This window comes from Aulonocara sp. 'chitande type north' Nkhata Bay, linkage group LG16 (genome assembly GCF_057382095.1).
Source record: "Aulonocara sp. 'chitande type north' Nkhata Bay isolate Kocher_YH1m ecotype deep benthic linkage group LG16, A_spYH_male_GT1.1, whole genome shotgun sequence".
Taxonomy (NCBI): Eukaryota; Metazoa; Chordata; class Actinopteri; order Cichliformes; family Cichlidae; genus Aulonocara; species Aulonocara sp. 'chitande type north' Nkhata Bay.
In genome coordinates this window covers 26,626,554-26,653,786 of record NC_141359.1, presented here as the reverse complement: position 1 = coordinate 26,653,786, position 27,233 = coordinate 26,626,554, and the positions used below count along the sequence as shown (strand labels likewise).

General features: G+C 40.0%; 1 protein-coding gene across 5 annotated transcripts in view; it reads right to left on the bottom strand.

The window, feature by feature from the left end:
• Positions 1-2,590: 2,590 nt before the first annotated feature.
• The window catches only part of igf2bp2a (insulin-like growth factor 2 mRNA binding protein 2a), a 59,549-nt gene continuing 34,906 nt past the window's right edge, over positions 2,591-27,233 (bottom strand). For 3 of the 5 annotated variants that reach the window (XM_086266999.1, XM_086267002.1, XM_086267003.1), the window contains 13 exons: positions 26,375-26,426; positions 21,920-21,983; positions 20,797-21,087; positions 18,553-18,687; positions 13,253-13,375; positions 10,029-10,164; positions 6,712-6,849; positions 6,066-6,158; positions 5,222-5,344; positions 4,774-4,848; positions 4,492-4,623; positions 4,136-4,249; positions 2,591-2,982 (listed from right to left, as the gene is read on the bottom strand). In XM_086266999.1, coding sequence (XP_086123125.1) covers positions 2,884-2,982; positions 4,136-4,249; positions 4,492-4,623; positions 4,774-4,848; positions 5,222-5,344; positions 6,066-6,158; positions 6,712-6,849; positions 10,029-10,164; positions 13,253-13,375; positions 18,553-18,687; positions 20,797-21,087; positions 21,920-21,983; positions 26,375-26,426 — 1,575 coding nt within the window. In that variant the 3' untranslated portion in view covers positions 2,591-2,883. The remainder of the gene's footprint in view (positions 2,983-4,135; positions 4,250-4,491; positions 4,624-4,773; positions 4,849-5,221; positions 5,345-6,065; positions 6,159-6,711; positions 6,850-10,028; positions 10,165-13,252; positions 13,376-18,552; positions 18,688-20,796; positions 21,088-21,919; positions 21,984-26,374; positions 26,427-27,233) is intronic. The other 2 variants (XM_086267000.1, XM_086267001.1) reach the window with 2 other exon arrangements.

Sequence of the window (27,233 nt, the reverse complement as noted above, 5' to 3'; positions counted from 1 at the left end):
GGCTTCACACCACGTTCAAGAGTCCTGTCAGTGTATTTTTGCAGCTTTGTGTTTTCATCAAATCAACCCCAGAGGATGCTGTTATCAAATAGAGCTGGTAAAATTGGGTTGTTATAAAAAAAAACAAAACAAAAGTAATTAATTTTTTTTATGTTATTTTTTTCCACAAGTGAATAAACGTCGTGGTTTGTTGTTAAAAGTCTCAAAAAACCTGGAGGTACGGTTGGGAAAAACAAACAAAAAAAACAAAAACAAGAGGTACAGTCGGTTAGTTTCTGTTTCTATCAACTGATTTTTCTTTTTTTTTCGTTCTCTTTAATTTCTTTGAAGGTGAAATCAGTACACAACATCCACATTCAGAACCACATCGGGCAGGTATGTACCCCTTAGATCCTGCTCTTCATTCCTTTCTAGCAAACAAAACAAAAAAAACTGACTTGGAAATTCTTTTGTATCATTAAGAGGTTGTATGGCGTCCAGGCAAACAGTCCGACAACGTTGACTACGGTTATTTTAGTTGATTTTTTCTTTTACAAAGTTTCACTAGTCGGCTGGACCTGAAGAGAGTAGAGATTACTGTAGATCTTTTATCTTTTTTTATTTCATTAAAAAAGAAAATTAAAAACGCTCAAAATGATTAGTTAACAAGGCATACAAAAATGTGGAAAAAGGGAGAAATGAAAGATTGGACTGAGGTACCCTGAAGCCTGAGGTAGATCACAATACTGACATGCGCACTGTTCACATCCCGACCACAAGTTAACGCGGTGGTTCACTTTTACTGCTTTCCTATTTTTTCAGGTTTTTATTCATTATATTATTATTCATAGTCTAGTTTTTGTTTTAGTTTTTTTCAAGAAAATAAACACTTCCCTTCAAAATAATATGGCAGTGTCCCACTGAGGAAAAAAAGAAAAGGACTTTGTCTTCTTTTTGTTTCTTATCAATAGCTCTCATGACAAAATAGGAAAAAATAGATTCATAAATATTACTCTCTCTTTTTATATATATATACACACACACGCACGCACGCACGCGCACACACACACGGAGGAAGCTGTGCGTATTGGCAATAACCTTGCGTCTGGAAGATGAAGCTGATGGGTGATGTATGAAAGGTGACAAAATAAGGCAACAAGCTTCTATGTTCTTCAAAGTAAAGCACAAAGGGACACCAGGACCTGCGTGTCCAGCGTGCCCGCAGAGCAGGCGGCCAACTCGCCAAAATAAAAATTTTTAATAAAAATCTTTTTTAAAAAAGTGAAAAGAACAGAGAGCAAGAGGATGACAATCTGTGTCGTGTGCCGTTTGGCCTGGCCTGCTGGACACGGCAGGGGTGATATCTGTATTTTTTTCTAAAAAGGCTGCATTTTGTACATTCACAGCTGTCATGCCATTTTTAGAAAGCTCCCTGACAAGAGAGGGTTAAAGCCAAACGCGGCTGCGGCTGGTCGTGTACCACAGGTCATACAGCGCCTCCCTAAAATCCAACCTCGCTGCCACCCCATACACCAGAGGTCTGCACCCTCCCTCCCCCTAACCCTCCCAACCCTGCCCCGAACCCTGTCCCCCTCCTTTACCGAGCCCTCAGCTCACATTCTGTGCTGGCCCTTGCGACGTCCTCATAAGGCCAAGCGTGTGGCGGCGCGCGTCCGAAGAAGACCGGTTAACGGGCGAACGCGCACCGCTCGTTAAGACGTCAGTTTTTGCTCTGATTAAAGAGGAGACGACGAGCGTGAACACAGACGACGTCTACTGCACAGCATGACAGAATTTTACTGATTACAAAAAAAAGAAAGAAAAAAAGAAAAATCCCTCAGTTGCATTTAACCTCTCTTGAGCAAAAGTGGCAGTCAGTTCAAGGTTATCAAAAAGCTACGGAAATTTTTTTATCCCATTTAAAAAAAAAAAAAAAAAAAGAAGAAAAAACCCAAACAAAAACAAAAGAAAAGACATGGTGTCTGATGAGAGAGAGTGATGAGAAGTGAAGCAGAAATTAGAAGAAAAGAGAGAAAGAAAAAAAAAAGCTTAGTATGAATGGTGAGATATATTTGAAAGGGACGTTATCTTTTGCGTTGGCACACACACAGGCTTGTTACAAAGACTCAGAACCATTCACCTTATTTACTTATAGGGGTTTTCTTTTCAAATTTCAGTGGCCTAAAAATGGGAACAAACAAGGGGAGGCTGTCAATCAATCGATTACTCAGTCAATCAATCTCAGGTACAAGCAAAATACTAACACCAAGCTCTACTGTCATTTTGATGAATAAAATAACAGAGCATGCTCTCAGTGTGTATCCATACACGTTTCTACTGCATTAATACTGCTAAGGATATTTGATCTCACAATCTAAATATCTCAAACACGCGTGAGAGAAGGAGTCCGCTGTCGCTGGCTCTCACTCTAACCCAAAATATCAATCACAATGCCTCGTACACGCTCGTGTTAAAATAGAGTTGCATTTTCTCCTTTTCTTTTTTTAGGCCTATGTTAGTCCAACTAAAGAGATAACGTTATGCAGGGAGACAAACTAGTTTTTTTTAAACCGTGAAGACAACAGTTCCCAAATTTTCTGCCATTTCCGCCTTTCTTGTAGGTTTTTTTTTTTGGTCTTTTTGTTTCTTTATTAATTTTTTTTTTTTAAGCTTCAGTACGATTTCTCCCAATCTATCTGCTCTCACAGGGCTGGCAGTGCACACAATGCCCTCAGCCTTTGGCTCTCACTTGTGTCCCCCCTAGCGAAGTTCTTTGGTTTTGATCCCGGTGCTGCTGGTCAGCCCTGCATGTCCCCCTTGGCCTTGGCCTTAGTCTGGATAGGTCTCTGTTCATTTGGGAGGGCTACATTCATTGGCTGGTGCCCACTGGAGCCACCCGGCTGGTCACTTGGAGTGGTGCGGTGACACAGCGGCGCCCTGCTGGTGCTTCTGTTCCTGCTGTTTGACCTGCTGAATGATCTCCCGGATCTTTCTCTGTGCAGTCTGTAGGAGAGATCAAGAATTAACACTGCAGCAGAACATAACAGGTTCAAGTAAGAATAATGAACAAAGTAAAGGACAATCATCAATAAAAATACAAGTGTAGACAGATACATTTAGGTAAATGCAGTATGCAAGCTTTATCTGAAAGAAAGCGTTACAGATATGAGCAGAGCAACATCCAAAGCTGTGTGTGTGTGTGTGTGTGTGTGTGTCTCCGCTTGTTTGTCAATTTTAATATTGCAGAAAATGCATGAGCCGATTTAAACTGCGCTCAAAAAGAAAAGAAAAATACAATTTTATACCATTTTTAAAGCACTTGGATGCATTAATCTGACTGCAGCCAACTGAGCCAACTAAATGTGATACGTGTGAAAGCCAGTGAACAGCTACCCATTTGTTTTCATTTTATTATTACTAGTTACTCATATAGACAGTTACACAACAGTTACATGCAGCACATTCAGCTTTGGGCTGATTAGATTTCTCCAACATCAGAAAACTTTCATGTCCAGCTGGTTACAATGAAAACAAATTGTACTACCAGCTGTCTACATCTGCCAAGCAAAAGATATGCGCAGCTAAGAGCTCAGCCAAGGGGGGCAATATTAATGTTAACATCCTCTCCTGCTGTCACAACCATGAGCCTCTCATTACAGGCAGATGGATGCTGCCTTCTACACAGTGATAGTAACGGCAGGCGGCTCGGCAGAAAGGAAATCCTTTTTACATAACAGAGGTCTGCACAAGTTTATAATAACTGGGTCACAAAAAAGGTTTTAAGGTTTTTAATCCATTACAGGCACTTTGAGCAACACAATATGGCTGCCATTTAGTTCAATTGTAGCAGGCAGACATTTATGCATCTCAAAAAAAAAAAAAAACTAAAATAAACTAGATGGTTTTAGCACTGCAGGCCAGAAGAGAATACACATAAACATAGGGGAAGCATGTTGCGGCTGAACAAAGAGCCATTAGACAGAATACACCAGGTTTTATGATCATATAAAAATGTGGACATTACACCGCGTTTTATTGTTTTATGCGATTTAACAATGCCTTTTGTACGCTGTGGCTGCAGCTATTCTTTTGATACCTGTGCAGCAGCAGAACTAATTAGCCAAATAATGAGTATCGCTGGTTTAATTTTGGGTACCTGGCTGGCAAAGAAATGCCCACTGATTTTCACAAAGACCTCGTCGTTCTCATCAGGAGTTTGGTCCCGCGGTACGATGACCTCCGCGCTCGTAAGGTTCTGCAACTCGTTTACCTGAAACACCGACACAGACTCCCGTTATCACAGCCTCACTTTGAATTTTACCTCCAACCTCTAAATTGTGTTTAACTGAAACACCCCTTGAAGCCAATAAGTAATTGCAGTAAACACCAGTACGTGAGACTCTCACAGATAAAAATTTTATCATGTAAACATAACTAGCTCATTTAAATAAAAAGTTGGAGCAAGGCATTGTTGTTGCTGCAGTTTAAAGGACAATTCAAGCGCATGCTTACCGTCTTACCACCTTTACCGATGACCCTGCCAGCTGCACTTGAGGGAACCTTTATGTGCGTCTCCAGTTTGACCTCCTCCTTCGCAGAGAAGAAGTTTTCCTCTTTCAGCTTTCCAAATATCCGACCTTGGGCCTGGAATACAGAGGAGGGAATGAGGCAAGGAGAGACTGGGGAAAATGGGGACAAACAATGATCCACTGCTGTTATGAAAACTATTTATGAAGTTAATCCCCCCTCAAAAATTATTTAACACAAAGATTCATGCACATATGCAGGTTTTACCTTAAACTGAGCTTCTGGTGTTCCAGTAATGATGACCATCCTCTCAGTAACATCTGGACTCTCAGCCGGAGCGATCTGACACGCACAGAAAGACGCAAATCAGATTTCTAGCTCCTGAACAAATTCATGCAGTATGAGATCATGTAAAGCTTGTGGCCAATAAAATCATGAGAAGAAAATCCCACAAATATATTGAATGCAACTGAAGAATCCAACAAAATGAATTGTCTCTGATTGCATTATCTGAAATGTTTCTCTTTCAACATTTTGAAATATGGAAATTGCTCCACCCCAGATCCATGAAATGCTGCTGGGTGAATGATGAGTTGAGGTTTATTTATAAAAAAAAAAAAAAAAAAAAAAGACACTCGCTCATTAGATTAGCAACACTCCATCCTCCTCTTTCCCCTTTCTTACTGAGCACACTGTTGACAGGCAACAAACGCACCTTGATGGAAGCTCCGGCAAAGTGGGCAAGTTGTTTGATGTGCTGACCCTTCTTGCCGATCAGGGCCCCGACTGCCTGAGTTGGAATAAAGAGGTAGACAACCTCCTGTTCTGGAGCCTGTTGCTGAAAAAGGACCACACAGAAAAGAAAACATTTAAAGTACTTTTATTAAACTTTACTATTTATTTGACTGTGAAAGAAAAGAAAATGATTCAAATTGTCGCAAAAATTGTTTTGAACACACTTGACAGATACTTGAAGAACGGCCGAAAAAGCTGACACCACATGCAAGGGAGGCTAAATTAAGCCCTCTTTGGGTAAACATCGCCCTCTGGCCACGTCTGAATGGAATATTTCCTATTAGGGGTGATGCCTGCCCTGTGTTTTTGTTTTTCTTAGCATGGTAACACTCATGTAGTTGAGGTTTATAAAGTGAATTTTTACGAGCCACGGGATAACTCTGGGCTAAAAAGTCCCCTTCCAGGAATATTTGTGGTGTTCTGGTGACTGGGTGATGGTAAACAGGAATCCAGACTCTCTGTCCTACACAGACGCTGACTGAGGCGTTCTAACAGTCTGCTATTTACAAATCCACCTCATTTAGATCTGCCTTTATCTGTTTTACAGCAGGGTTCATGGTTTTACCTCCCATGCATAGAAGCTATTTGCAGAATCCACACAACCAGAAGAAACGTAAATCCTAAAGGGCTCTCTTTTCCAAAACATGGATTTCACCTGTTTTTGATTATTAAAGCAATCATCTATTAGGACAAACAAAAAACAAAACAAAACAAAGGATTCAGAGAGGAAACACTGACTGTAGTGCAGATTTGAGGGAACATACTGAGTGCTGGTGGGGGATGGCACTTGCTGGAGGAACCCCATACAGGCCACTGAGATGTGAAGAGTGACTCTGAAAGTGAAGTGACAAGCATGCCTATCAGATGGCATGTTAACACACATGTTAAAAGGCACAGGCACGAACACAAGTCAAGCTCTTTCTTCGGGGGGAATTTCAGGGTAGAAACTCGCAGTGAATCACACACTGAGTGTCTTGACTACGAAGCACGCACATGCATTCTCACGCACTGTCTCACGCCGCTTTGGCTCGGGCTCGTCAGGCAATGAGTGGAGACTTTGTTTTACTGACAGACTGACTCATCTCTGGAGAAGATGGGGGAATTCTGGTTGCTTCAAACTGTGTACAAAATCATGCAGGAAGACCTGAGTCAACACTGTAGTGTATTTTAAAAATGCACTTCAGAGGAGCCTGGTTTACCAAGTGTTGGAGATAAATTGCTTTATCAAGTCAATCTTTATCATGCACTTGATGTGGGTAAACCAGCAAAGGCAAAGTCATGCTCAAAGAAGCATTTTCAAAAATAACTTTTTCTTCCCTTTTATGGCCATGCGCTCAGGTAGTCTGTGGGAAAAGGGGAGGGGGGACCAAAAAAAGCCTTCCCCCCCCAAAGAAAACAGAGGATACTCACTAAGAATGGGTTGTACCCTGCTGGCGCCACAGCAGGCACAGCGCTACGTGGTCCAGCAGCAGGGGGAAGCACCGGCAGACCAGAGGAGAAGATGCCCAGAGCGTTCAGGTTCAAGCCCGGGATCAAGTTGGCCTGTTGCTGAGCGGACAAAAAAAGAAGTGGCAGTGGCAGAGTTTTAAAAAGTTATCACAACAGAAGACAATTGCTTGGCATTTAATTAATGCGATTTTTTTTTTTTTAAAGAAGCTGATCGGATTTTAACTTTCATTTAATATCCAAAGCATGCAAAACAAAAAGAAAAAACACTGCAGTGATCTTGGAAAAAACATAAGTTGAAGAAAGATGAAGAAAACATACCAAACACAAATGACTTGTCCAATTAAGCACATTTTAAACTTTTTTCTTAAAGTTAATAATGCAAGCAATAAACAACAATTTTTCAAGTATTTTTTAATATAACAATAATAACAACTCTGAGCCTTTTATTTAATCTGATACATTAAAGTTGGTCACAAGCACAAAAAATATTTTCTGTTCTCACATCACTTCAAAGAACACCACATTTGTGCTGACAAATAAGGATGCAGAGCTGGAGGAAGTATTCAACAATAGTTATGATGACTGAGGAAATGTCTGAATAATTTATCAATGAAAAATATGTCCTACACGTTATTAATTATTAGAGATGGACCGAGCCGATATTACGTATCGGTATCGGTCCGATACTGACCTAAATTACTGGATCGGATATCGGAGAAAAATAAAAAATGTAATCCGATCCATTAAATATCACGAAAGCACCTCACAAAACTTGCAACACACCGTAACTCACCTCAGAACATTAGCACGTCGGAGCAGTATGCATCACGTGATAGAGCGGCTGTGGCATGCGGGACCTGTCAGTGGTCTGGATAGCATTTGGAGCTTCACTAGCAACCCAGCATTTCATCTCCGACAAAGTTATCCCGAGAGAAGTAAAGCAAGTGTGTAAGTCCATCTCTGAATGTTTGTAAAGCATTCCTGCGTTAAGCTTAACAAGCGACTGCCTCTTCTTGCTGCTACTTCAATCATGAAACTGCTTAACGATCAGCTGATCGGCTTTTCTGTCGCGAGTCCGTGTCTCTAGTTTGCTTTTGGCCCACGTTGCACCAGAAAGAGGAAACCAGCGGCTGAACAACAGCAGCACGTTTAAGCTTAATCAGCTGTTGTTAGAATTTATTTAATATTACTTTCTACTCGAGGATCTTTTTCTACGTAGCTGACGCTGGTAACTGTGCAGGGGCGGATCTAGCAAAGTTTAGCCAGGGGGGCCGATAGGGCATTAACAGGGAAAAGGGGGTACAAAGACATACTTTTCTTTCTTATTCTCATTTAAAATGTCTAGCTTTTAATAAATAATTATCTGACAGCCAAAGTTTTAATTTGATGCAAAATGTATAGAAGTCCATTACTGTATATAGTAACTATTAAGTCTAATATATATACCCTAGTAAGCTATAGTACTTTTTCCTTTGGGAAGGTACCATCTGTGCAGTCTGCAATTTTGTTGAAGAAAGATGTTGAATCTATTTAATATTTCTTGAAAAATAATTGATTTCTGTGCATTTTTTTTTTCACACTGCATCAAATTAAGGTTGATTACGTCGATTAAGCATCATGAGGTGGAGCGTGAGGGGTGGTTCCCTATTTTTTATTTATTTATTTTTGTTGTTGCTGGGAGTTGGAACCCTATTAGTTAGGTTGCTTAATATTTATGCTAAGTACTCTTTAAAATACCAGAATAGGGAGGATGGTGTAGGTTTAAGTTTATTAGATTGATCAGTATTGCTGTACTATGAAATAATTTTTTTTGCATACAGGTATAACAGAATAGCTTTAGTGTAGTTGTTGTTTTAAACTTGAGTATGAACTTATACAAAATGCAGCAAAATATTTAAAAAACAGTTTTGTTGATTAAAAAACACTATATCGGATTCATATCGGTATCGGCAGATATCCAAATTTATGATATCAGTATCGGTATCGGACATAAAAAAGTGGTATCGTGCCATCTCTATTAATTATTACCATAATAATGACATACTCTGCAAAATCCTCTTCATTTATTGATAATTAAAATACTGTTTAGCTGCATGTCTCGTTGTGTCAACTGCCCACAGGGTTTTAAAGAAAAAGCGAAGGAATAAATCTTCCTCTAGGGGTTTAGAAAAATCTTCTACTGCATGAGCTACATTACAATAAAAAAACCACTAAACTCTAAAAAATGCTTGTTGCAAGCTTAAAATTGGTCTGTTTTCTTAACTCCTTAAAAAGATCATGCTCCTGTGGTACATGGTTTTTACAAGAGAGATGTTTTAAAAGCATAACCAAAAAAAACCAAAAAACAACAACAACAAAAAGCAAACAAACCCCAAAACAAACAACAACAGAAAGAAAAATCTTCCCCCAAAGGCAAGTCAGCTATTCTGGTTTCATGGCCATGACAAGACAGGACTGCCTCCTTTCACTTCCTTTATCCCAGAACGCTCTCTGTAATATCCAGACTGTCACGCTAGATGGCCCTAAATGCTTACTGTAGAGCTGACACTCAACCTGACAGGTGCCAGAACTGCTCTTAACATCCAGAACAACATGGCAGCACGCTGCGTTATGATTATTTCTGAACAAATATTGAGACTGTCACTGTGAAGGAAAAACTAATCAACTAATGCGCTAAAGGGAAAGAAACCAACTAATTCCGTGTTACTACACGAGTCACATCCTGAGGAGCATCGTCATCGTTAATACAGTCACTTTATCAGCATTCATCTCTTTGCAGTACAACAGAGAACATGCAGAGTGTGCCATCATGGCTATCGCTCTTCCTCAGAGGATGACCTCTCAGGCTGCACCGCTGGTGATGTCATTGGGGCAGTGTGAAAGAGGAGCTGGGCGAGAGGGCGGCCTGCACATATCAGGTGGATGCTGGGAAAAGCAGTGTGTTACAGCAGTAACACAGACACATACACAGCGGGGAACTAAGTGTGAGTCAGAAGCTCCATGAAAGAGGCAGACACACACACACACACACACAGACACGGAGCGCTCAAACACTCGACTCACTGATGAGCTGTTCAGCGATCGTTTACTGTTATCCATTTACCAAGCTGGTATTACTAATGCTGGCGCTAACATGCGCTGAATGGGAAGGCAATATTATCCCGCCGTATATCATCGCTTCTCTCTGTTGTTCACCTGTCAGTCTGCGTGAGTCAACATACTAGCACATACTAACACAAACAATCAGGAGGCCTGCAGACGGTACCCTCAAGACTTACATTTATAGCAGCAATATCATTCTCGTAGGCTTCCCTCAGCTTCTTCATGATTTCCATCTCAGCTTTACAACACGCATCTACGCTGCCCTTCACCGTGATGGTCCTCTCAGGGTTGTAAATAGTTAAGTCTTGTAACCTGAAAGGAAAATCACACACACACAGAAATGATTACTGTATAGACGTGCAGAGGATTCTCAAAACAGATTTAAAAGAATAATGATATATTTAGGTTCTGACTAAGTTTCCACAGGCTGGATACTACATTTCCCATAATGCAACTCAGCTGTGTCTTTCAACATGCTGCATTCACGTCATACAGGATGGATGGCAGTGAAGAGAAGCTTGCAGCGTTGTTAATAATAACTTGGCCGAGTGAGAGTTAAACTGCACTGACAGTAAAACAGAATATCAATTAAATTTAGGTTTAACGCTGAACAACATATATTGGCTGACATGTTTTGTTCGTTTTTAGATTCTTGTTTATTACTAATATAACTCAGTCAAGAATATGGGAGCTTTAAAAATGCAGTGTTGGCTTAGACTATGATTCACATGTCAAAAAAAAGACAGATACGATGATTTGTAGTCATGTTCCAACTATGCTCTGGGTTTAAAACATAGCATCTGATACATTTTCACTTCACCAGATTCTAAAAGAGACATTTTTGGAAATGCTGTCAACAAAAACAAAAGAGGTCTGCATTTCAGACTGGACGTTTTTTTAAACCACAAGAGACATCACACTTTGTTTCCTGATTGGGTCTTGTTGGTCACACGGTGGGCCGTCACAGACTCATCACGCACCTACCAGTCACATGACCCTTTCACAGAAGACAACAGCTTATACCACCGGACAACATGCATGGATAATGCTATGCTAGCACCTGATTTAAATCAAATCCTGCATTTTACATTACGTGAACATAGGGCTGCTCAATTAATCGAATTTTAATCACGATTACGATCTGGGCTTTCAACGATCATTAAAAATGACTGAGCCGATTATTAGCCCCTCCCTCGTGCTTTACTCTCGCGCTGCTCCGTGTGGCAAATCTAGCGCACCTCTCTGCATTTCGAACACGTGTCACCACAATTAAGAGCAGCGGTCCCAAACCTTTTTTGCGCCACGGACCGGTTTGTGCCCGACAATATTTTCACGGACCAGCCTTTAAGGTGTCGCGGATAAATACAACAAAATAAAACTAGTACCGGTACCGAAAAAAAGAAGATTTATTCATAACACACGTGAAAAGACCCAGGAAAACCGAGTAAACGATAAAAACGATAACAAAATAACGCTGAAAACCGATAAAAACCCTGAAAACTATACATTTCACACCTGAGCCTCAACTCTCGCGGCCCGGTACCGGTCCGAGGCCCAGGGGTTGGGGACCGCTGATTAAGAGGACCCGAGGGAAGCTCGGAAAGCTAAGCAGAAGTTATTTGGAGAGGAGAGTGACTGCCGTTGGTTGAAAAGAGAGGTTAAACAAAACTTCAGTGGTGTGGAAGCATTATTGGTTTGCGGAGTCAGACGTGGATCAAGTAGACATAGTGTGTAAACTTTGCTACGGTGTCGTAGCTGCACCACAGAGCAACACTGCAAAGTTCACTAAACATAGATGTTTACATTTTTCATTTATTTTTTATATTGCAAACATCTGCACTGTTATCAGTATTTGCACACTATTTTATAATATTTTATGACAATCTTTAAAGTCATTGTTCAATACATTGTTATTGTTAAATAAATATCGTCAAATAATCGAGATTATCATTTTTGCCATAATCGAGCAGCCCTACGTGAACAGTGTAATGTGACATACTGTTCACATTTCAGGCTATTGAAAAAGTCTATGTCCCTTTAAACTACTACTGCTTAATTCATGTTACTCCTTTAATTCTCTGTATTCTGGCCACACATTCCCTGAAACCTAGCGCCATGTGGCAGCAACTCAGACCTCAACTAGTGTGACAGGTCTGTTTGGTTGCAACACAAAGATAATATGTCAGCGAAACAAAACAAAACAAAACAAAACAGGTAAAGCAAACATTAGTGACCTGCCAGTGTGCTCACATGCCATTTTTTCTTGTTCCACAGCTTTGACAGAAGTGCACACACTGTCTGTTCTGAAGTCTTTTCATTTCCCTCCCTTTCAGTAATCGACTGTTGTTTAAGATATATTAGCTTAACGCCTGACATGATCAGCTCAGGTTTCACTCGCGATGGCGGAGCACTGCAGACACATCAGCACATGAGCATAAATGCAAACAACTATGTCGCCCACTACAGCAGAGGCTCCGCAGGGATCCAACGCAATGCTATAAATTAAGCTCAGCGAGTCAAGTGGATTAGCAGCAGAGGGACTTACATATACAAATGGAAGCCAAAAAAAGCAACAGTGTGATTGATGTTTTTCTTCTATTTGTGCAACAGCCAGATAATGACTTAATTTGTACATTTCAATGTTAACCTGAGGAATATGAAAGGAAAAAATGCTTATGTCTATGGTTACCTGTTATCTTGAAAGCTGCTGGCAAATTTTTGAAATTCAAGGTGTCTGATACTCAGCTGAACCGGCACCAATGAGATAATACTACTCTAAAAAGTCTGTTACATGAATCAAAGATGCAAAGCCCCATAGACCAGTTATCCTGGACATTACACAAATGTTAACACCTCGGGGCCTTTGAAGCTCAAACTCTCTGCACTATGTTGGTGAACACAGTTGACACTGCAAAAAGACTTAACAGAACCATCAATTCTGAATCCACTATTTGAGCTTCTCAAAAGGGCTCTAGCCCGCTCTTCCTCCACCTCGACGTCTCTTTCTCAAGGCTCATTACATTCTCAAACCTCGCAGACACAGAGCAATTCATTAGCAATAAATGAAAGAAGGTTGGGGAGCACAGTCCGTTAAATGGGGTGCAATCATTACCTCTCTAATATCATGTTCTGAAAAGAAAAAGCTGTAATCGAATCGCCACGTTACTTCTCTAACAACTCTGTTAAGTGTAACCACATGCCGAAGGGTTAAGGAGCACAGACGAAGGAGGTTACAGTGAAAAGGGCTTGAAATCACTGTCTGTTATTTGTGATTTGGTTAAATCAGCGACAGTAAAAATCTTTGATCTCACTCAAAACATAAATCCACTGAGGAGAATTGCAAATATGAGAGGTTACACATGTGTAAGAGCACCATAAGCAAGTTAAAAGCTGGACTTACGAGGAGATGGTTATCTTGGTCCCTGTCTCCTCCTCGATCTTCTTCAGGTTGCGACCCTCTTTGCCAATCAGCCGACCCACAAGGCTGTTGTGGGCAAGGATTTTCAGAGGGATGTCCTCCGTCCTACACACACACACACACACACACACACACACACACACACACACACACACACACACACACACACACACACACACACACACACACACACACACACACACACACACACACACACACACACACACACACACGTGTAAGGTGATATAGTAAAAGGTAGGTGCTACAGAGTATCACCTATGAGCTATGATATGGTGTCATGCAGAATGCAGAAAGGTTAATGCTGACATGCCTCTGTTACAAAGTGTATTGTTCTATGAAAAACAAACCTGTGCTGATGTTAATTTTACTATTCAAAAACTGCATTTCACAGACAACTCCAGGCTCCATCCCCTCGAGCTAGCAGCACCTCGCAATTTGTGTGTGTGAGTGTGTGAGAAAGAATGAAAAGTCACTTTAAAGGGCTTTGTAAAACTTAGATATTGTTAAATGGTGCAAAATCAGTGCAGACTATTTCCTTGAAACGAAATATTCTCTCCTGGACCTTTGTGTTTCGCCAAAATTGAATGTGACAAACTGTTTATTGCCAATGCCACATGATAACCTACCACTTTCCAAGAATTTTTTCTCTGGTATGAATCAAGCAAATTGGCAGTGATTATAGGTAAACAATGTAAAAGGCTGTTTAAGCCACTTACTTTCCACTAATTGAGTCTGATTTATTACTAAACCAACATAATGACTAATAAATATAAAGAATCAAGTTAGAATAAAGAATACCATTTCAAATAATTATCCTTCCTATCAAAGTTGAGAAATTAATGCATATAAGTCCACTGTTTGGTCCTGAATAATATATCACAGCACATTTATCTAGAAGCCAAAGCAGTGATTTTGCTCTCCGGCTGCTGAGTTTAGTCAATTTAAAAAAATATATTCAGGAGGAAAACAGATTGTGTAAGCTTTGTAATTAGAGTGAAACGGAAAGCGAGTCCCAGTTTCTTTAACACACCACAAATTAGGATGATTTGACAAAATTAATTTTCCATGACTTTAAAATATTCTGAAGTACAGACAGGTATAAAAAAGATTGCTTGTATGATTTTGACATTCAAGTCCCTAACTAGAGAAGGAAGAGGCTCAATAAATTAACTACTGATGATTCATGTATGATAGTATCTGCTTTCAGTGTACTGTACCTAAACTGTACATGGTGCAGTTATTACTTATTAAAACAGAAGGACTATCATTACTGTATGATTCATATTCCTCTCCATTGTGTGCCCACGACCCGCTATAGCCATTTTGGCCTGCTGGGTGAAATTGGGATTCGATTCCCCACACGACCACCACCCGCATCTACCTATGTAACGTAATGATAACAGCAAATATTTTTCCATTGCTACTGGGCTACCTGCTACCATACATTAGTAGTCACTTTAATGATTAAACAAGCCTTGTTATATAATGACACTATCATAACTACAAATAATAATACAAAAGCACACCATGCTGCAGTATTGTTTCGCCCGTTTGTGCTATTGGTTGTAAAATTAAAACTAGATGTTTTCACAAGATATCCCAGCAAAAACAGATCCTTCTAGCCTGTTATGGTGGATTGCCAGTCGGCCTGGTGGTGTCATGATATATCATGAAGAAATTAAACTGTGTAGATATAAATTATATTACATTTTAGTCAAATATAAATGATACAATGCTTTTATCAAGTGTTATAGCTGCATAAATACTGAAAACAAGTCATTGTAGCTATTTGCTGCCTGGTTGCTAGGCAACATATTGCCATCATAATAGCTGATACATTAGATATTATTAGATATTAGATAGGCTCATGAAGGTTCTTATCTAATACCTAAGATGTACCTCTTTGCCAGGTTTGGTTGCTCAACCCCTATAAAGGTAGGAGGAGAGAAACTATTTTACACTAACAGAAACGTTTCCATGAACTGTGGCAGACTTCATAACTCCACCTGAGGACAACCAATGTGTAACAAATCATTTAATTAAACCTCTGTGTGTGGAACAGGTCACCTGTCTGAGATGCAGAAAGGTACAGATTGCAAATGACTGTCCTGTCTGGAATGATTAATAGTTATGAAGATTATTAATGCTATTGTGCTACATTTAGAAATGGACAACTCTCCTGCTTTGGGTAAAAAAAGAAAAAGAAATAATAATAAAAAGAAATAAGGACATAAAATAGGGATGTTGTAGGAAACGCCCTTATGCTCCAACTATTTAAACTTAGAGGAAACACTCCTGCAAACGTGCACAAGCAACAAGCACACTAACCTAAGAAACCTCCTGGGGTGTGGTGTTTAGCAGCCAGATGCTGGAGGTTTCTTTTGTGCTAGATGAAAGATTTCATGATAGTGATGGTGGTGTGTGTGTGTGTGTGTGTGTGTGTGTGTGTGTGTGTGTGTGTGTGTGTGTGTGTGTGTGTGTGTGTGTGTGTGTGTGTGTGTGTGCATACTGTTCAATTTTGAAAGGGTGAGATTAGTATGGGGTGAGCTGTAGGTCAAGTAAAGGGAGATGGCATTGGTGTAGGTTAAGAGGCCAAGTTTAGTGGTTTGGGTTTCACTAAGTGAAACTACAGGGTACGGTGTAATTGAGTTGTGGCACTGGGTGGTGTTACTTCACAGAGGCGTGGGGACAGAGGCGTGGAGCTTATTGTTACGTGTGACAGCAGGATTTCTGACTTTACTGGTTGCATAATACTTTGACAGGCACTTTCAGTTAAAGAGACAACATTCATATTTAATCCTTCGGCGTTCCTCGTCAAAAAAGTTACCCTTTTGGGTAACTTTGGATTTTTGATTTTCAATATATCAGTCATTTTAAAGACTAGTTGCATGAAACTGACTTATGATGTGCATTTTAGGATTATTTTTAAAATTCATTGATCCCCTCTATGGTGTGGTGTATAGTAAAGGAGATTCACATAAGTGTTACCTTCTACATTCCTCGTACCATTTTGGGCCCCATTGACTCCCATTATAATCACATATTTTCGATATACTGTAATCCTGACATGTGATAAATTTTTTTCTCGTGAATACCTAATGGATCTAAGCCTCAGCCTTCAAAATAAAGGAAAAATAGGTTTTGGATCCAATGAGCACAATATTAGGTACAGCACCACCATAGACATTTTCAGTGTTTTTGAATGCAGGACATGGTTATCTTATTATGCAAAATAAATGACAATAAAACAGCTAACCACCATAAAATAGTCTCGATGTAGTGGAACTGATATAAGAGAGTGGTGTGAATGTGATTGAGAATATATTTATATTTTATATATATATTTATAATATATATTATGGGTTTCCCCCCCCAAAAAAATAAATAAATAAATAAACAGGGGTCTTTATGACAATAAAGCAATAAAAACATAAAAAATATTTACAAAATTATGAAAAACTTTATATCTGTGGTTAGGTCTGAAGTTGTTTAAAAGATCTGATGTGGAAAAAAAATGAAAAATTAATTCATATATGATATTGCTATATCACCTTTTGGATGGGGACCCCTTTGGGTCCCGAGGGATACCAATGGATGTATAATGCAAAAACTCTTATTGCTCCAAAAATAATAATGCAGCCAAATCAATTCTGTTATGAATTCTTTACCCATCCAAGGCTCTAATAACCTCATGCCAAGTAGTTCCATTTGCAACTCATTTTTTGAAAATATTGCATATTATGGTTTTTTACCCCCCAAAAAACAGGGGGTTTTATGACAATAAAGCCATAAAAACCTAAAAAATATTAAAAAAAAACTTATGAAAAACTTTATATCAGTGGATAGGTCTGAAGTTGTTTAAAAGATCTGATGTGAAAAAAAATGAAAAAAAAATTCATAAAATCCACTGCTATATCACCTTTTGGATGGGGACCATTTTGGGTCCCGAGGAACGTAAAAGGGTGTAAATTTTGAAGCGTGCCCAAGGGACAGAAAAAAAAAAAAAAAAAAAATAGGGACAGAAAAAAATACATACTATTTAAAGGTATGCTGATGTATACGGAATTCACAGTGTACACATTTACTTTAACGTTTATCACTTTCAGTACATGAGTACAGTAAGTGTGAAACTACAGCTAGCAACCATGTCGCGTGAAAACAGAAAACAGAGGGAAAACGCTCCACTGACACTGTCAAGAAAAAAAAAACTCAACTCCCCATCTTACTATTTAGAATGCAAAACATTATACAGAGATTATTTTCTATAAATCTAAGCCCATCTGTGTGCAAGCAAAATTTCATTTTTATAACTTGTAAAAAATGAGTACGGTGGTCTCTGCAAGTACTCTGGCTTCCTTTCACAGTCCTAAGGCATGCATGTTAAGCTAACTGGTAATCTTAAACTGGTTGTAGGTATGACTGTATGAGTTGTTGTATGTCTCTGCATTATGGCCCATTTATGCTTGACCCATAGGTTGCTTTCCCCACCAATGTGACACAATCACAGAGCTGTATCCGTCTATACTCGCCATCACCGCGCTTTTGTCTATTTGCAAACTTCTTCAGCACTGTTATAGAACTCTCCCTCTCGGAGTTCTGTGCTATCTGGGAATCCCTGCACTCCAGCACAGATGTGTCATTTAAATGTCTGCACAGGCACCTTGAGTTCGGCCATTTTGAGGACACCTGTGCCAGCAACGGAAAACGTGCAAGGTTTCAAAAGTTGGAAGGCTGAAATGACACCAACCACACAGGTTGGTGCCTATGATGTCATCATTTGTAATCCGGCACTCTTTGCTTGGGTGAGAATGAGGAATATAAATAGGTTCTTAGGTATGTGGCACGCCCAATGTGCCCTGCCCCTTTTCCTGGGATAACAAAATCAGCACACTTTCAAATAAATGCAGACAAACATGAGTATTATGTGTTAAAGGTTGACGCTCAAACAGAGCAGAAGCTCCGAAAGTTCAAAAGGTGCAGCTTCTCATTAAAGTTGTCAGCCCCAATTAGGCATGTTGACCTTGTTTCTTAAATGTTAAGCTGTGATCACGTGTTAGCCTATGTGAGAGTGTCACTGTGTTTACTGTGTCAGTGGTCCAACCGAGAGAATGCACAGTGAGATTAAAAGGTGCGCAGGCAGGTAAAAGGATAAGATTATAGCCCTGCAGACATTATGGCTAATCGCCCTGTGAGGTTGTAAACATGCTCCACAGGAGCACATGTGAGCATGTTTATATAAAAGAATAGTTGGGCAGACTCACGTCTTGGTCTCGTTGGCCTCCTTCTGCATGATGTCCAGGATCATGCGACAGGCGGCGGAGCAGCCCTCGGGTGTTGAGTGGATGGTGATGGGTTTTTCAGCTGCACCTGCATTTTCCTTCCGATGAATGTCTACCCTGATAGAAAGAGAGACAGACATATATTGGCATTGTAGTAGGTAGGGCAGGGCAATATGGCCAAAAATATTTATCACGATATATATTTGAAAATTTGCGATAACGATATAACTGACGCCAGAAAAAATACTTTACAACTCCACAACTTTATTAGTGCAAAAAAAAAAAAAAAAAAAAAAAAGACCATCAATGTTTTTTCACTTAAACAAGCAGCTGTTTTTTTTATGCAAATTCCTTGCTGACAGTTTCACCAAAAGGCATTTCCAGTGGAAATGGGCTGACATATCCTGAGCATAACCATGTATAATATCCACAAAACTTAAAAAGAGGTTATACACACACACAATATGGTAATATTATGTTGAAGCACAGTACGTATCACTCCGTGAGGCTCTTGACTACAATCCATCAAGCGGTGCGGCTTCGTAGCTTATCAAAGTCTGACAGATTTTCGAGCGCCGTGTACCACATAAAATCGGTTCGAGGTGAGTAAGCACAACCAGAATTCATACATAAGACGCACCGGATTATAACTGTCGATTTTTCAGAAAATCAAAAAGATTTTAAGAGCGACTTATTTTCCGAAAAACACGATAATAACAACGGCCCGCTTGCCTGCTCTACCAAAAATTGTGCTTTGGTGTGTATCTGACCGACAAAAACCAAACCATTTCCACACCACTGAAGTTGCACCATTTTTACAAACCAAATCTGGTTAATCTGTCATTCAACGCTTTCGTCCTTCTTATTGACTATGTGCACGTTAGCATATGCTATTTCCGGTGCGGAAACTCCTGTGGGGAGCTTTGTTTCCGGTGTCCTATTCGCGCCTGGTTTACAGTCCAAAACAAGTTAAGCAAATGAATGAATCACGCGGCGATTTACATTTCTATAGATGTCTTGGGCATTTACCCAATATATCTGTAAATGATGTTCATCGACTTGTCAATATTTTTCCCCCGTGCCTCAGAGCAAAAGAGCAAAGGGATTCAAATGTTATATTTCTCAGCGGTCCCTCGTTTATCGCGGGTGTTATGTTCTAAAAATAACCAGCGATAGGTGAAATCAAGTAGCCAATTTTACTTTTTGACGGTGCAAAACGTTTCGTGGACATACAGTACTGCACTTCAGAGTCACACTGCTAGAGATCGATGCAGTGATTCTGTACTGTACAGGAGAGACGTCACGGAGGAGATCGTCTGCAGCGATCAGGACGCAGGACACAATGTGACGTAAAAAAAAAGCATGCAAACTTGCACTAAAAAATCCGTGAAACAGCGAGGTGAAAGGTGAACCGCGTTATAGCGAGGGACCGCTGTAATTTTGAAGGTAAGTCACAACATACCCTTCGTAAATACTAATGTATAGAAACCGTTACCAGTAATCATTTATTTTTTGTGTGGCTTTTTTCACGGTTTGTTAACATGCTGTGTAGGTGTGTACTTGACTAGCTGATATCGACATAACGGGGGAAACATCTGGTTTGACTATTCTTCACCTGTAGTTTGAATGCTGAACATTTGCCTGTTTAAATCATAAGACCAGTCATTATACAGAGATACTTCTGAATGTGGACGATGTGTCTTCTGCATAGAGTAATGCAGTTCTGCTTGTGTTGAGTGATGTAAACAACTGATCGATCTAAACGCTTTAAACGTCAAAATTGATCATTCGATTTTTTATGACACAACAGCGGTGAGTGTTCCCACCTTCTGCTCTTTGTAACTTAACGCAATCTTTCAGTTTTCGAGTTTTGGACATGATTTTGGAGTATATCTTCGCAGTAGCAATTGACCGCAAAGCATTTTCTCGTGCACATAGTCAATTCTCCGTCACTGACATGCTTTTTCCACCATGTGCGTATGAAAACAAAGGCACTGCGCATGCGCGTTTTACCCATTTCTATCGTGATATTTCATTTTATTATCATTGCCTAACATTATACCGGTGTTACTGTGAACGGTATGATATGGCCCAGCCCTACATTATGAAGAAGATGATGAAGAAGAAGAAGCAGCAGCAGCAGAGGTACATGCTGCTGCTGCTACATGCTAACCCAAAAAATAAAAGAAAGGTTAAACTCCAGCAGGGTGAGGTGCTGTTGCTTACTTTGACTGCGTCTGTTTGGTGACATCCTTGATGGTGTTGCCTTCCTTGCCGATGATGGCTCCCACAAACTGAGTAGGCACGAGCATGCGCAGTGGGAAGTCGTGTTGTCTGGGGCGTGGAGATCCGTAGCCTCCTGATGGCCCGGGCTGAGAGGAGCCCTGGTCCCGGGAAGTTCGACCCCCACGACGTGTGCGGGGAGCCTGGACAGGTGGAGCAGCATCCGTGTCCATGATATATGACACCTTGAAGGAGTAGTCGTCGAACTGGTGTCCTGTCAACTTCTCGATGGCTCTGGGTGGTAGTAGGAATGTAGAAGCAGAAGTATCAGGAAGAGAGAGGGGAAATAAATGAACAGATGCACTAACACAAGAATATCAGAATACAGGTTCTCTGACAGTTTGACTGATTAATTTCATAAGCCTCTGATATACTTGCTTGTAAACACATGTTTGTTACACATGATGACTACCTCAGCCGAGCAAAAGTCACCAAAGCGGCAAATTACACCTGACATCTGATTATTGGTGGACAAACATTAAATATAATTTGATTTCATGCATCATTCACTGCGCTTTTTCATGGGAAATGCAAAAAAATTAAAATGCAAGATCACACAGCAAGCTTCTCAACTCTAGCTCACCACACACCCACCGGCAGTGACCTGGTGAGCTTACATCACATTATTTTCCTTCAAAAAAAATTTTTCCCCTCATAAACACACCAACACAATGCTTTGAAACACATCTACTCTGTTTTCACAAGGCTAAAAAAGTTGGGAAAATGTGACCTAGGTGTTCGATGGACAGCTAATGGAGAGAACAAACATGTTTGCCTTCTACCTTTTAATCCTGTCTTTTTCTACAGTATAGTAACCTCCTCCAAGCTTACATGTGTTTGTGTAAAAAGAAAAATCAGTTCACAAGGAGTTTGTTACTGTGTGGGCCACAGATGAACCAACCCTGCTCTAACCTTTATGGATACACATTTGAAACCGCCTGGTACAAAGAAAAATATACGAACAGCAGGACCAATACTCCTTGTATTGCAGCTTCTTGTCTGTGCAAGTATATCATGAGTTTTGCTCTACTTTCATGCATCAGTGTCACTATTATGTGCTGCTTACACTTTAGCTTCCTCCTTGGTTGCGTATGTAACATTCACCACTGCTGTTTCTGTATCAGTGTTCACTGCAAAACAAGACAGAAAGAGAAGGACATGAAAAAAAAAAAAAAAAAAACACACCCAAAAGATGACACACAGTAAACAGAGATTCAGTCACATGCACATAGCAGTTCTTTGTTGTTCCCGTAGGTGAGTCAGAGACGCATTCAGGTTCCCGTGGTGACCCAGAGTAGGGCTGCTCGATTATGGCAAAAATGATAATCACGATTATTTTCACTGAAATTGAGATCACGATTATTTGACGATATTTATTTAACCCTTTAAGACCTACCATAGAACCAAGTCGGCCAGAGCTTATTTTTATATATATATATATATATATATATATATATATATATATATATATATATATATATATATATATATATATATATATATATTTATTAAGTCCATAGTAACTACATTAATTGCAAAAAAGTGCAATAAACTAGAAAAAAATTGAAAGTTATTTTTGTTTTTTTTACATATATTTCTACTTGGAGAAATTTAAGAGGTTTATCCCTCAAAACTTTAAATACAAAAAAGTTGCAAAAAATAGTTTACAACAACAGGAAATTTATTTTGAGTGTCCTCATAGTTTTATTTTGGAGATACAGCAATTTTTATATACTGCAGGGAAAAAAAACAACAAAAAAACAATCCTATGATGCAAATTTGCAAAGAAAACAGCAGGTGCATCAAAATAAACTATTTCCAGCAGTGCAATTCGAGTTCTAAGCAACCCAGCAACTATTCAGAAAAGTCAAACATGACTTATAAAAACACCAGTATAGGCTTTTAAGGCCTACAAGTAAAAAAACTACATTTCCCGCGAAAATGACGTCACTTCTGGTTTTGGGCAGGAAATGCGATAGTTCGCGTTGACGTCTTTTTCAATGTGGGAAGTGTTACGAACAGCTGATCGGATCGGCAAAGCGTGTTTCTGGAATATTATGTTTTTGTTCCTGCAAGCGCTTTTTATGCAATTTTTGCAAAGCTATATGTGGAAGGAAACCGTGACCGAGGACAAGCTGATGGCATAAGATGTAAGTACAACTCCTCTGGTTTCCTATGGAAAAAAATTTATTGCGCTAGCTTAGCGGCTTAGCGGGATTTAAAAATAGTTACACAAAACGGAGCTTGCTGCTCTGACCGGCTTTAAAGGGTTAACAATAACAATGTATTGAATAATGACTTTAAAAAAATAATATAAAATAGTGTGCAAATACTGATAACAGTGCAAATGTTTGCAATATAAGAAATAAATGAAAAATGTAAAGATCTATGTTTAGTGAACTTTGCAGTGTTGCTCTGTGGTGCAGCTACTACACCATAGCAAAGTTTACACACTATGTCTACTTGATCCACGTCTGACTCCGCGAACCCATAATGTTTCCACACCACTGAAGTTTTTTTTTTACCTCTTTTCAACCAACGGCAGTCACTCTTCTCTCCAAATAACTTCTGCTTAGCTTTCCGAGCTTCCCTCGGGTCCTCTTAATTGTTGTGACGCGTGTTCGAAATGCAGAGCGGTGCACTCGATTTGCCACACGGAGCAGCGCGAGAGTAAAGCATGAGGGAGGGGCTAATAATCGGCTCAGTCATTTTTAATGATCGTTGAAAACTCAGATCGTAATCGTGATTAAAATTCGATTAATTGAGCAGCCCTAACCCAGAGAACCACTTGCCTGTGTGAATCCATTACAACCATCACCACACTGGCTCCCCTCCAGACCCTGCTGCTTCCTCTACAGACAGGAGCAGCTTAACACAATAGCCTCTCTGCCACTTGCACAATAACTATTTAAGTTTGACATGACAGCCTTAACAAAGCAAGTAATCTGTGATAAAATGCAATGCACCGCTAAGAAGCACCTCGCCGAGACTTGTGGTCCGCTGAGGAAAGAACAACACGGATACCGCCACACTGAAGGGTTTGATTCCTGCTGAGATCACGCATTCTTCAATTCTTCAAAGGTTGAACTGTAAGTGGAATTCAATTCAAGCGAGCCTTGTAAAGTACACGCAATTACAAAGGAAGCTCACAATCGATCGATTGATGAAATTGTCCATTGATCAAACAGCTCAGATGCTGAGTTGATCACTGTAGCAATTTAAGGAAAAACGATAAGCAAGCACAAACTTTATATTCTTTTTCTTTGTCTTATAATAAAGAGAAACGCCATCAATATTCATCACTTAATGAAATAATCAACAGATGCAGTCTAGCTGAAGCCAAGAGCTGGGCTATGAATACTGAGACTCGACTGCAAAACATTTTTCTTCTCCTCTCTTGTTCTCTAAGAGATCACAAAAAAGGTTTTGTTTGCTCTAATATTAAATGTTTTCAGAATGTTTTGTTTTGTTTTTGCTGTTATTAACTCATGCAATGCATAAATACAAAAAAATGTGACAAATTAAAGAAAAAAAACATTATAAGAGAGTTCATTTGCAAGATGCAGAACCACCACAAGCTGCCAAAACAGCTTGTGGTGGTTTATTTTACCTTTATTTTAAAAGATATTTCTTCATCTTATATTTGACAGGTGTAACCGACCAGCACACAATCTTTTGACATGGGAAGGTTAAATACTGCTCACATGTACCTACACTGGATAAAGTCTAGAAAGATTTAGGGCTGCTGTGCTAGTGCATGTGTGAAAATAGATAAGAGCCACTAGTTCTCCTGACTATGTGCGTCAAAATTTGAGTTTCCCTTTAATTTGTCACCCTGGTATACATGTTTCCTTAACCGGTCTTAGCACATTGTACTTCAGCATGTTTTATTTAACTGCATGATACCTGTAATTTGAGAGAACAACAGTGATACTAATGGCAAAAGAACAAGGTCTGAGAAAGGCAGCTTGTGTTATTGATGAAATGCTTTCTGCCACAAGAGACAACAGTATCTATGTTTTTTCAACTACACTTGTGAAATCAAATAAATGGCAAATAGAGCAGGTCTTCAAAGCTCTGTAAAGATACTTCTGAGGTTTTAGATAAAACAGGCACATAAATGCCCATGCAAGCCAAGAACAAAACATGTCAATTATAAATAAGTCTGAGATGCCAGGTGTACCACAGAAGTAGTAAAATTATGTTTCAGCTTGCTTTTCCTGTGAACAGTCATAAGAGGCATCAATGTCTAAAAAAGAAACTTCCGAACCTGTTAGCGAGCAGCAGATAGCAGATTTTAAAGGGTTAAATCCAGGGAGAGCGCCCAGCTGGCTTAGAGAGGGCGAGTGGGCTGAGCCTGGCGTGGTGCCCGGCACCGGCACTCACAGCCATTTCTGCCCCACCCCGCCACCAGCAGCTCTGACCATGCCACACAAGAACACCGGACTTCTCTAAAACCTCACCCCTGTAACAAGAGTGCACAGATCCAGGCAGAGAAAAGTGACAGAGACTGCAAGCAGGGACGGACACACGAGCAAGCTGGCTCCATTGATAATTCACTGCAACTAGCGATGTTTGGAGAGCCGGGCTGAGGAACTGAAAGAGGAGGTGAAGGGAAAATGCTGTGCCGGTGTGTGGTACAGCATGAAGTAGACTGTTTAATGGCAGCGTGTGGTAAACTCTGAGTGGAGTATCTCCTCTGTCGGATTCTCTTTTAGCACCTGTCATGACAACAGTGGGTAGTAGTTGGTTGTGGCTGTTTTGATATACAAGGAGACACTGTGCCTGTATGTGTGTGTGTGTGTGTGTGTGTGTGTGTGTGTGTGTGTGTGTGTGTGTGTGTGTGTGTGTGTAAAGATTTGTACATGTGCATCTTTGTTGGTGCTTATACCTTGCGGTGCATGCCTCTATTACTCATGCATGCGTGCTTAGACAGCAAAAAGTTTGCAGGGATTGCTCTAATGCTGCCTACCCCCCCCCAAAAAAAGAAAAACACCACACACACAAAATCAGACAGTGCAAAAGCCTCACCACAGGCGCCTGCAGTGTCCTCCCCAGTTACCACGATGCACCTCCCCAAAAGAGATCCATCTCGCAAACACATGCAGGCATAAACACACACGTGGACACATTACTACTGGATTACTGCCATGTCTGCCCACTTCAATCTATACGCTGGGGCCAACGGGAACCGTGGTAGTACACAGTGCTTATTATAGAGGCTGCATGCAATTCAAACACTCGACTCTTCGGGTCAAACTTATAAGACACACGCACACATGCAGACAGACAAGATGATAAAGGCTGATTCATATGCAGAGATGGGTTATGTTTAGATAATGGTTGTGTGGGATGATGGTAACGAGGAAGTGAAGTCACAAAGGGAGACTTGACTCACTGGGAGGTCTGCGTGCGTGCATGTTTGTGTGTGTGTGATGCTAAACAGTCTCATGTGAATTGAACAGTTGGAACCAAATGAAGATGACATGCACAGCAAACAGGGAGGAGAAGAATTCTGTACCTTGTTCCACATTTTCTACAGTACCATACTGAGCTAGAAGGCCATCCAAAACCTGATGGGGAAAAGAGAAAAGATAAAACTCAGACACACAAAATAGCACTGACATACATACACATTAGAGTGAGATCAAGACTTTAAGATCTGATTGATCTTTAGATTAAAGCTTATTACTGGAAGGCCAGACCTTTAACCTTACATTATTTTAATTACGTCACTTCATATCAGCTTATTCCTCTACAAAAACTTTTCCTAATGTCAGATGAGTAGCTGCAGCTAGTGCAGACTTGTCTGTAAATAAAGAAAATGAGAGCTGAATGGCGTCTGAGATCACAGCTAATACTTGCAGAGAAACCTGGAGAGGTGGCAAAGTGCGTGCGTGCGTGCGTGCATGCGTGTGTCAGAGATGTCATTCCCTGCAGTCACGCAATATTGGTAAAAACAGAGATACTTTAATATTCATAAGTGTGATCAATCAAAGTATTATTCCAAAAACTTGTATCTCAGTTGTTATACTTGTGGCTGAAGAGCCTAATCTTGCTGTGCAAACATTATGTATGGTGCAAAGGGGAAATAAGGCAGACATAAAAGACATACTAACACCTAAGATGATATAAGAATGTGTGGCAGCGTTCCATCATAATATGTTAAATAATAAAAGGTCACTGTTCAAACGGAAAGAGGTCAGATTCATGTAGGAAAAAACAAAAAACAAAAAACCAAAAAAAAAAAAAAAAAAAAAGTAATGTAAAAAGAAAACCACCAAAGGATCTTTCCTGGACCGGCAGTGTGCAAAGAGTGACATCAGTAGAGAAGAAGGGCCGCCATTTTGAACTTTTCACTGTATTTTGCGGCAAGGAAT